At 39.6% G+C, this 12,015-nt stretch overlaps 1 protein-coding gene across 5 annotated transcripts in view; it reads left to right on the forward strand.

Annotated features, from left to right (window-relative positions):
- The window catches only part of LRRC28 (leucine rich repeat containing 28), a 51,012-nt gene that overhangs the window by 7,160 nt on the left and 31,837 nt on the right, over positions 1–12,015 (forward strand). For all 5 annotated transcript variants that reach the window (XM_064669145.1, XM_064669144.1, XM_064669146.1 and 2 more), the window contains 2 exons: positions 2,018–2,055; positions 2,777–2,914. In XM_064669145.1, the coding sequence (XP_064525215.1) occupies positions 2,018–2,055; positions 2,777–2,914 (176 nt within the window). The remainder of the gene's footprint in view (positions 1–2,017; positions 2,056–2,776; positions 2,915–12,015) is intronic.

Here is a 12,015-nt window from a genome sequence, read left to right on the forward strand (position 1 = left end):
CCACAAACTGTATTATTTTGACAATTAATTTGTGAGCCCCTGAGACAATGTTTTATTCCTTCTCCTTTTTACAAGGTTGTGATTTCCCTGTGTGACAGGGTTGGCAGTGGGGGGTTAAAAAGAACGTCCTCTTTTCCCCTTTTGACTCCTTTGGCTCAGTTTCAGCGGTGGAACTGCTGGAGCATTGATCCTGTTTGTTTAATGGAGAGCTGCAAACAGGAGGTGTTTCTGTGAGGAGTCAATGCCCTCAGCTGTCTGATCTTGTCATCTCCATGTGGCCCTGAAGCCCCACCTTCCTGCTGCACGTGGCCACAGAGTAATGGAACTGGTTTGTAGGTCACTGCAGCCTCCAACTTGCTGAAGAGCCAGTCCTGCCTCATCATGCCCCAGTCTTGAGAGTGTGTTTATGCTCTCAAGCAGTAAAATAAATATTGTTGTATTTGATGTAACGATTTGCCACAGGGCATCAGGAAGTCTCAGTGTCAGTTGATGGTGCCTTTAGGAAAACCCGTCTAAATTACAGCTAAAAATAATGTCTTACAAACACTGATTTGTAGGAGTCAAACCTAATTATTTGGTGTTCAGAGAGCTCAGTTGCACCACCACTACCCCACACACTCTGGTGGTCCAGAGAGAGCTGCAGTGGACCTGTGGTTTGTGTAGCTCTAATTGGGCAAGTCAATTTTTGATCAGACAACAAGAGATGTTTTGTTGACAGAGAAGAGACCACAAGATAAAGATTTATTTATAAAGAATAATTTGTTACAGTAGCTTTCAGTTTTGAAAGGCAAACTTAACCGATTTTTATTTTCCTAAAAATTACATCCTTAGTAATTTCACTGTGTTTCTTTGTCTATCATGCCCTCATGCTGGAATACCAGCTGTAGATCCTCATAATATGTACTTTTTTAGGTTGAGTGAAATAGTTCACAAATATTTTCAGGAGCTGCAGCTAAAATCAGTAGGAGAATTCTCATCCCCAGGTTATATCTCAGCATTTCTACAAGCATATCTGCTATTCTTATGCTTGTTAAATTGTTAGCAAATATCTGCAATTTTTAAAGAAAGAGAGAAGGTTCAGATGCTCAATGCAGTTGAAATGTTCATATGTCATTTTTCTTGTTCTGTCTCTGTATCCCTGAAAAGACAGGCTCCTGCTTTAGGAAATGCTTGTGGAATAGAGTGGGAAAAAAATTACACTGTGCAAATAATTCCATGTGCACCTAAGCAATTGGACATGGAGTGCTCAGTATTCCCTTACAATTCAATATCAATACTGGACAATTTGGGTACTGTTGTTTTCTCCAAGATCCAATTGTTTATTTGCAGCAGTGATGATTAAAGACTGACACGTGTAAAGTCTAAGATGAGGTTTTGTGCTACCAGTAGTACTGGAAGTGCTCCATCAGAGGGTGCTGAATATTCTTAGTCAGGGATCTGGCCACCCTCTGTAACTACATAAATATCCATGTGTCAGATTGGGGTTTTCTGTTGAAAAATGTACTTTAAGTTTGAAAAACTCCCTTGCAGTGAGTATATAATGTGCTTGTTTCTTCAGTCTTTAAAGGTGGGAGAGTTCATGTGCAGGGAAAGTGTTTGTAATTGTGTAATTTGGGTGGGTGTGGGCTTTTTCCTTTTCTTGGCTGGCATTTAGCACCAAATAACCTGGTGATCAAGTGTGGTTCACTCTGGCTCTTCTGTCTGGTTTATTCTCTTTCCATTTTGTTTTCCTCTTGTGACTCTCAAACTAAAGCCCATTATTATTGTAACTGTGAGTGGTTTGTTTTACATAATTGTATGTAATTTTCCTTTATGTTAATCATTGAATAGTCTGAGTGAGGCTTAAGTACCTGTCCATTGCCATTTTATACAGTTTCCACAGCTTTTGTGCTAATAGGGAGGAATGGCTTTGAGGGGGTTCTTTCAATCTGAAATTGGATATTTTGCAAACTGATTATGCAGCAGAAGTCCTCCAGGGTAACAGGTGGTGTCCTCTGCTTTTTTCTCCTCCCCCCAGGTACCTCCATTCAAATAACATAGTTGTTGTACCTGAAGGTAAGTAATCTACCAGCTCACGATAAGTGGCAGGAATCATAAAACATTCATTTTTCTTCTTTGAAGGGGCCTATTTTTCCTTTATTTTCCCATAAAACATTAAAGATTTTCATACAAAATATACCAGCATAGCTCTTAGTCGATAATATCCTTGTTACTGCTATGTTAAAATCTTTAAATGATCCTCAAATGCACCTAAATGCTGTTTGCTCCAGTTCTAATTGCAGAAAGTGAAAAGGCTAAATGGCACTCATCTGCAGAACAGAAATCCAGAGTGTCTGCTGCTTTCAGGCAGTTACCACACAATGCTCTGCTGGTTTAGATCGTGACAGATTTGTAACCTAAAGGAGCAAGAACTTGTGGTAGTTTTTCTTAGTAACTGCAGAGTTATGTGCCCAAGTAGAGGAAGTTAAACTCTGGGTATATAAATTGCACAGACTCAGAGCAGAGGAGTGGGGAAAGTTATTTCAGAGCAGAATTGTCTGAGGAAAATCTAGAAAGTGTTCTGTATTTGTTACCCCCTGTCTCACTGCCAGCAGAACTATTTGTTAGCAAGATAAACATTTCCACAATTGATGTCGTTGGGTTGTGAGACCGACTTTTAACACCTCTCACTGGGCTCAGACATAGGGTACTGGGGCTTCTTATCCTCTGACAGCCCTGTTAGGGTTTTAACGTTTCTTTTGGGTCCCATTCATGTTTTAATGTGTTCTCTCACAAGCCATTGGCTCCCTGGTTAAGCTGCAGTTTCTGGACCTCAGTGACAATGCCCTGGAAATCGTGTGTCCGGAGATCGGCCGCCTCAGGTCCCTGCGGCACCTCCGCCTGGCCAACAACCAGCTCAAGTATTTGCCTGCAGGTGAGTGATGGCTGAGGGCTCACAGCAGTGACAGAGTCATTTCAGCTTCATTGGCCAGGTGCTCTGGGTGTGTTAGCACTTTACAGTTGGTACGACTTGCACTGAAGGGCTGGGCAGGGATGGACACTGGAAATGTGCTCTCTGTAGAGTCCTGGAAAATGCTGCTGAAGTGGGAAAAACGTATTTATTTAACAGCCTTTGCCATCGTATCAAGAAAATATTGAACTTCCCTGAGAAGACACAAAATGCCAATGACAACTGTCATTATGATACAATGATGTTTCTTCCAATTTTCCATAATATACAACATTCCAGTCCTTCCTTCCTTTCTTTTCGCCCAACAGCCCTGCTCTCGTATTTTCTAAAAAGACACATGTCTGGTAGGTTTGCCTGTGGCAGTTCTATCTCATTGTGACAGTAGATAACAAATGTTTGTCTTGCTAGTTTATAGTACAAAAGCAAAATTTATTCAAAGTAAATGTGACACAAAGTCAGAAAAAGTTGGCCATAGGCAGATTTTGAATGATTTTTTTTTGCCTTCTAAATCCTTTGATAAGCAGATGTAACATTATCTTCCATCAACCTTATATATTTTCAGATAAGATGATGGTGATTCTCAAATATTTTTTAATTTTATTTTTTAGTTTTTCTCTGGTGTATTTGCATTTTCTGCTCTTCAGAGATGATAAAAATCTAAGGCTATGATTTCAAAAGCCTGGTCTAACTTAATCTAACAGGATTAGCTTTTGGCTCTGATTTTAACTAACTTCTCAATGTGACCTTCATGTGTTTGTAAGTTCACATTGTTTATTCTCAAGAAATATATTGCAAATGCTCCTTGAAGTTTTGGGTGCAGAAATCTCACTGTCCTTTCTTTGACTTTTCTTATTAAGCCTGGAAAAGTCAAAAGAATGTTTATGATCAGAAAGAAAAAAATGTATATGACTATGTAAATGCTCTGGAATGAAATTAGATAAACCTGTTAAACATTATGACCCAAGGCCAGTAAAATTTCCATCAATTTTCAGATGTCCTACATTCAAAAGAAAGGAGTGACTTGAGTGTGCTTTATGTTCCTCAAAGATAATTTACCTTATGGTGCTGTACCATGAAAGAAAGACTTGTTCAAAGAGAAAGTGACACATTTGCTGCAAAACTTCACACATTAACTTAAAAAGGTTCCAAAAAAGACTTTCAAAAAGATAATTTACATTACTGAAGAGTTGATTTGGAGTCTACCACATTTGATTAGGAACTGGTATCAGCTGAGGCTTTGCTGCTTTTCACTTCTCCTGAAGTCTGTACAAAATTTGGTGCTGGGCATTGTCCCTAAGTGTGTTTGGTTTTGTGTGCATGGAAAATTTGCCTGCTTAGGAATAATCCAAGTGTTGAGTTGGAGGAGCCAGTGGTGTCTCTGTGTTTGCTGGGGGAGTCCCACGTGCCAGAGCTGCTGTCAGAACTAATCCTGTCACTGTCACTGTGACGGGATGTCACACAGCTCCAGTGCCACCAGCCTGAGCAGGATTAGCCTTTCACTTACACTGAATAGTTTGCCCTCTGGAGAGTTAATCTGCTGCATTGAGTGTTTCCTAAACATAACAATTCCCAAAGAGGGCTTCCAAGCATGTTTTCACAGTTGTTGTTTGTGGAATTGAGATTTCAAAGACTTTGTTTAAAAAAATAAATTCTGAGTTTCAAAGTAACACATATGTTCAACAATTGCAAAAGTAGAGCAAGATGGTAAGTTATGATGAATTGTTTTATCCTTAATTATACTGGTAGCATGAATCTTCATAATAGTGTTAAATAATGTTCTGTCAGGAGAGCTGGCAAAGTTAACAGGATTAACTGGGGTGGGATGGGATTTCTCTGCAGTGCATCATTTCACTGTGTGTTCACTGCTTTCCTTACAGCAGATCCTGCACTGCAGTGCATTCCTAGGGAAAGACAGCTCCTAATGGCTCTTAATTTATAATAAGTAACCATTTAAGATATAATTTAGCTTCTGCTAGTGCAGCTTGTGTGGAATGTAAAGATGTGCACTAAAAATAGCTTTGGGGTTTAAATGACACTCATTTATGGAAGTTATTTTAGGGTGGTTGCCCTGTCATTCCTGTTGGATCTCCATGCCCATTGTCTGGTCTTACAAATACCCTCAGTTTTTTAGAAATTCCATGGATATCTAGGGGGATACTCTTAGTAACATCCTAAACCAATTGCTAAAAATGTCTTCAGCACAACTGCAGAACAGTTGGATGGTAAATGTTTGTCATTAAATGTTTGAACACTCCCACTGTTCTATTGCATTTTAATTTTTAAGAATGATACTCTGTTGCGTCTTCCTTTAATTGTGATTAAGAGCTGCAAGAAACAATGCAATTAATAGCATATGTTGATTCATTATCCATTTTTTATTGTTTTACTCCACAGTTGTGCTCTTAACATTCATTCATCAGTATTTAAGATTTGCCTTGTAGAAACCAATTTTTAAAATAATTGAAGGAGTAGCATTTAAGATTTCGATTTAAGCCTCTGGTCTGATTGTGGACATTGTTCAGGCTCCGGTAGAGGTGGGGCTGTGGTTTAACTTCCATGTGATGGGCAAGATTTTAGTCTCTTAAGTCCCTGTTTCCACAAAACTTGTGAGAGTTTAATAACAAAGAGCACTCTGCTTTTGTCAGGCTTTGGTCACAATTGTCCGACGAGTTTTAAAAAGTGATTTTATGGGAGGGGATGGGGGAGAACGATAAAGATCCGTGCAGCCAGTGTGAATCCATAAGTTTTAGTTTCCTGAAGAAATCAGGGAATACAGGACTGATGAGGGGGAAATCTGGGATTAGGTGCCGCAGGGAATTGTGTCCCTTGGAGGTGAGAAAGCCCTTTCTGTGTGGTGTCAGTGCTGATCCTTCCTTTGTGCTCAGCAAACACTGCCAGTGGGGTTACCCTGGGTAAGATCCTGTGCTTTGGTTACCCTGGGTAAGATCCTGTGCTTTGGTTACCCTGGGTAAGATCCTGTGCTTTGGTTACCCTGGGTAAGATCCTGTGCTTTGGTTACCCTGGGTAAGATCCTGTGCTTTGGTTACCCTGGGTAAGATCCTGTGCTTTGGTTACCCTGGGTAAGATCCTGTGCTTTGGTTACCCTGGGTAAGATCCTGTGCTTTGGTTACCCTGGGTAAGATCCTGTGCTTTGGTTACCCTGGGTAAGATCCTGTGCTTTGGTTACCCTGGGTAAGATCCTGTGCTTTGGCCTCAGGGCTCTGAGTTTAAAACTTGGGGCTTCCATCAGCAGCCTCAGTGCTTATGGGAGCTGCTGAATTGAGATGACTCAGCTGAATTGAGGAGAACTAAAGGGAAAAATTTGTCCAAAACAAGCGTGTTGAAATTGAAATATAACATAAAATAGCTGGGGAAGAAAATGCCGTGTAAAATTCTCTTAATGTCATGATTTGAATATGCTTTAATGAGTGGACCAGCTTCTGCCTAATGGAGAGTCATCAGTGTCTAAGATTCTCTGGTAATCACAGTCCCTGAGAGGTTCTGCCTTTCAAAGGAGAGCTGATTAAAAGAGTTGCAGAGAAGTAATATGAGATTTAATGTTACAAAGTTCTCCTGAGGACTTGTTGTCATTTAAATGCACATTTTTTTTTGTAAATCTTGTAGCTTCTGTCTTTAACAGTCTCTTGGTTTGTTTATTTGGCTCTGGTATATGTAATTCTTGAACATGAAGTCAAGCTTTGTGAAGTTTTCTACTATTTAACACTCGAATAATCTAAATTCTTGAGGGCCATTTGGAAATGTGTAACAGCAGAGATCTTACAGAAAAAAATCAGCATAAACAAAAGATGGTTGCTTCATATTATTTCATTAGTTCATGTGTAAGCTTGACTTAGAGTTGACATTGTGTTTTCACAGTAGCTTAACTTTTTTTAGAGATTTCTCCTTTTATTCAGTGAATTGATATTTCATTTTAATTTAGAATTGTAGAGTTACCCTATATGAATGTGCTGTCAGAAGTAAATTTTCTGAATCTTCTCACGAATGATTAATTAGAAAGCTCCCCTTTGTTTCTGATGCTTATAATGCATATGATATTTCATCTCCTTTCATTCTTGAGAAATGATATTTATTTTCTCTTTATGTGGGAACCACGGCATCATTTGCATAGAAAAAAGAAAAAAATCCAGTGAGATGTACTATAAAAATTATTCTTGAGGAGCCCCAGAGTCAAGGTTATCTCAGTTTTGCTGTGTTACTGTTTAGATTTGCTTTGACTTGGAAACTTTTGATGTGCAGAGGGGGCTCCTCAGGTTCACATTTTGGTCTTGTAGTTGGTGAGTGCACGTTTGGAGAACAGATGGCTTAAAAGGGGGTGGGTTATGCTCAAATTTGCACTTAAGTTTCTTATTTGACGAGGATTAGATTTTCTTTTTATTGCACGTTACTCGAGAGGTACTTCTCCTTAGAAATGGCAAGTTGTAGCATCTTGTTCTGAGATTTAATTAAAAATGAGGTTATGTTTACTCAGCACATGCTGGAGTTAATTATAGATTTACTAAAATGAAAAGCTTCATGTTTTGCCAAGTCAAGAGCAAAAGCTAAGTAATTAAAGAAGAGGGTATGGTTTATGGTCCCAGCCCATCTTTTGGCAAAATTCCCTTTAAGAAGGGCAGGGAAAAAAATCAGCAGTTGTCTTTACATGGACTGGAGCAAAGTTCCCTTTGTGTTTGCTGTCAGGGAACTTTGAAAAACAAGAGTTGAGTGCATTGATCAAGCAAAAAAACCAAAAAGTGGTCAAATTATGTAAAACTTTGATGTCAAGTGTGGGGTGGTGGTTCTTGGATCGTTCTGCTGGTGGAGGGGCAGCAGCTGCTGAAGGGGGTCAGCTCTGAGAATCAAAGGCAGGTTCAGGGAGTGCCCCCGAGGGAATGTGGGGCTTCCATTTCAGCTCCTGTGCTGTTCCTGAGAATTCGGCATCTTCCAGCCACTTGTTGCCATTTTGCTTCCTTGAGGTAGAGTCTGAAGGGAAATGTCTTCTCCTGCCTTTGGTGTTTTAAAGTGCAAACTTCAGCAGTGGCAGGGGGGTAACAGCACATGGACTCTTCCTTGGGTTTCTCCTCAAATCCTTTCCCTTTTTAAGGCAAATTGTTTTAGAAATACAGTCAGTTCAAGACTCATTAAAATACATTTGTAGGCTTATAAAACTTCATCTTCAAAGCATTTGAGAAAGATCCTGTGAAGCTGATAAGGGAGTGTTATCCTCATTTTACAGAGTGGAAAAAAGTGTTTTTAACAGCAGTGATTTGCTCCAGGCCACAGCAGGAGTCAGTGTTAGCCAGAAATAGAACCTGGGTGTTCCCATTCCATTTGTTAAGACCACACCTTTTTGAGACTGATCATGTTTAATATTGGGGAGGATTGAGTCTCTCCACCCATTATTAGGAAATTAATAATTATCTCTCCATAATGAATAACCCTCCAAGTTAATAGGAAATTAATGGCGGTAAGATCAGTGAGCCTTTGTAACTGAAACAACTTGAGCTTCCAGAAGGCTGGAAGAGTCCAGGAACATGAATTTTGAAATATATAACTTCCAGATAAATCCTAGATAATTTTCTCATGCATAGGTAACTGCAGTGGTAGTGTCAAGAAAGGTGCAGTTGTTATTAAAATTATAAATCAAATGATAATTGTTGATTGCTGCTTTGTTTATACAGTAACTCTTGGAATGTTGAGTGATTATTGCAAAGCTTTGGAATTTGCTTTACTGATTGAGGGGCAAGAGAAGCTTTCAGACATGAAAACTGCATATTCATTTCTCTCACTTTTTTAATGTTGCTGTAAAGTACAATATCTGTATTTACTATTCATACCAGCATTTCACTGGTAAAGACTTCTTGAATGCCCAACTTAGTAATTCTGAATAGAGCTCAATAGAAAGGATTTCAATAAATCTTAATTAAGGGCATATAAACACGACTTCTTCCCTCCCTCCTTTTCACAGTAGATTTCCACTGATCATGGGCACAGCATGCCAATAATTCTGTTCCTGCTCTAGACCCTGGCATGAAAATATGTAGTCCGAACTCATTTTGTTAAACTTGTGTTCCACATTTTGATTTAGAGCCTTCAAAATGGAGGGGAGCAGATCCTTGTTTCTTGCCTGCTCCCCCCAGATTTCCCTTCTGCCTTTATTACCGTCTCTGATCAGGGGAGATCACTTAGATACATAATAAAGTTCAGATTTATTTTTTTTTTACGATGGTTGTGACTTTAAAAGCAAAAGCACAAACTGATGCAGACCCTGTTCTTTTTTTCCAAGTTGGCATAACCTTAGTCCACTCTGCTTTCCTAATTTAGTAACACGGATAAAAATATGCACGGCGGGCCAGGTTTGGCTCTCCAGGCACCCATCCAGGAGCGTGGTGTTTTTGAGTAAATGGACTTGTGGGGATTTGAGGAAAACACAGATTAGGTTACATGAGCTTTGCACTCTGGAAATATGTGACTATTTAAAGCAGCATGGACTCCTAAATAAAAATATGTTAATTATTATAATAATATGTTGTTTTCCTTGAAGTAGTTGATGCCTAATTATTAAAAATAAGGTTTTATTTGTACAGATCTGTAAAATATGTGTTGTTTAATAATTAATTTCTAGCGTCAATTTACTGTATAAACTCAGGAGTCAGCACACTAAGGTTTACATTACCTCTTAGGTTCAGCAACAGCTAATTATTATTTTTTTTACCTAAATTGATGCCAAACTTCCCCACACTTGCCTCTTACTGAATTGTGTTTTTCACTGCAGGATTAGTAAGGCTCAGTAATTACACTGTGTTAATGCAGAAACACAATAAAAATACCTGATAGTATCTCTTAAGACATTCTTTGGATTTCTAGGAGGAAAAGTTTTTAAATGTTTTGCTCTTGTCTAAACTCCAATCCAGGCAGCCTGGAAGGACTGAGTTTTTTATAGGACAAATTTCCCCTATGAAATTACAGCAGAGAGGAGTCAGGACCAACATGGCAATGGTTGGGATTGGACTTGATGACCTGAGTGGAGGTGAGCAAAGGCCAGGGCAGTACAGGCCCTGTACAGTTGATATTCCTTCTGGAGGAGCTTCCCTGCGTGTGCCAGCCCAGCGGGGCCGGGGGAATGAGAGGAGCTTGGGTGCGTGAGATTTTCTAACAGTCTGCCTCGCTCAAACATTTGGTTTGGGTTAAAATCTCAGGAGGACCACTAGTACTTCTGAGTGCTTTGAATTTATGAGGAGGGAAGTGAAGACAGAGGATAAAAAAATTCCACTAAATTCCTGGAAATTTTTGTTAACTGAAGTTTTTCCTGTGTCCCCTCACCTGTGTAGTGTGTCAGAATGAGTCATCTGTGCACAGAGCTGCTCACTATTCTCTCTTTGTCTGCTTGCCCCTTTATTTTTCTTCCACTTCCCCCCCTGTTGAGGGGTTTTTAAAAGCCTCTTTGTTGCTGTCATGCAACATTTTTTCAATATACCATGGAAGGTTCATAATGTCACTGGATGCTGGTAACAAATATAGTATAAACATACAGTCAGAAAAATTCTAGACCTATATTTTATGCTTAAAATGTTGTTCCAATATATGCTTTTGTTCCAACACTTCTTCCAGATGGTCTGTTGGGCTCACTGGAACTGAAATATTTCCCGTAAATGTAGCAGAAATGACGTTAGGAAATGAAAAAACCCAACAAAAGTATCTCTTTCAACAATGGCCTGTGGTATTGCTCATTCTGGGCTCTCACAGCAGGTCCTCAGCAATGCATGTGCTGAGCATGTATGTGTTGTAATTCATTAATCTGCAGACTAATAGGAACCAGTTGGAAGAAGCCATCAGTGTCTTTCACTGCAGCATTTAAATTACAGATTCAGATCTTGCTTTGTGTCCCAGGCTTATTGGACTAGAAAATTCCCATCTTAAAATTTGCTATTCTAATTTAGCCCAATCACTGAAAAAAAGTATTTGGAAATTAAGCTCCTTTAATGAGCATGTTTTTAGTTAAAAAAAAAGTTAAATTGGTTCAATGCGTTGTATTTCCAAGTACGTGCGGTTTTATAAAGCAGATTTTAACTTCTGTGGTCATCACATATCAGGAAAACAAATCAGGGACAGACTGAACCTGGGACTGAGGCTTCACAACAGTAAATTGATGGCTAAAATCCTATTGTAGCACAAACTGTTTGAGTTTTCTCATTAGTTTTATAATATTTAAAGATGGCTCAAAATTGTAACGTAACTGTACTGATTTCAGTGTTTTTCTTATTTCTTACATATTGGCAAAATGATAATGATTTTGTATCACTCACACCTTTTTTTAAAGCCTCTAGTTTTGGTGATGCTTTAACATGAAAAAAAATCTGTGCCTGATTGAGTTTTGACTGTATTTAAACACGAGCAGTGTGCTGATGTAATTCCTGAGTTCTTTAACAGATCCAGGAGTGTCTGGGAGCAGGGTGCTGTCCATCACTGTCTGAGACCATCCTGGTTTTGCTGGAATTCTGACCTGTAAAGATTCCCTTTTTGTATAGAACCCTTACTGGCCACCAAATTTTAGCCAGAGTGACATTGTAGAATGAACGTTGTGGTAGAGGGTCAGACTGTCTGTGCCAGGCTGCCTGTGACCTGTTGCCCAGTTTTTTTATTCTCAATTCCTAATCCCAGTGTTTTTAGTTTTGAAACTGGATTCTGAGACCGGGCCAATGTTGCCACTTGTTCCCTACTGCTCCCTGTGAAATCCTAGTGAAAGTTTCCAGGCACCAAACTCGAAGAATTACCCCCTCCGGTCCCTCCCGGTTCCTTTCCTCCTTTGAAGAGGAGTTCCTGAGAAACCTGGTGAGGTGTAGGTGAAATCAGGATGCAGCAGGAAGAGCCCAGCCAGTTATTCCCAGTGGTGCTCCCAAGCCTGTTGTGCTCCTGGCTTTGCCGTGCTTCTGGAAATCCTTGTAGGGACAAGGCTGTTTGCTGAACTCTGGGCCATGGGCTTTCCCCCATAGCTGTTCCCCTCCAGGCTCTTAGATAGGAGATAAAGGGCTTGGAGCTGCTTCTAATGGAGGGTACTTGGATGATTC

The sequence above is a fragment of the Pseudopipra pipra genome, chromosome 12 (assembly GCF_036250125.1).
Source record: "Pseudopipra pipra isolate bDixPip1 chromosome 12, bDixPip1.hap1, whole genome shotgun sequence".
Taxonomy (NCBI): Eukaryota; Metazoa; Chordata; class Aves; order Passeriformes; family Pipridae; genus Pseudopipra; species Pseudopipra pipra.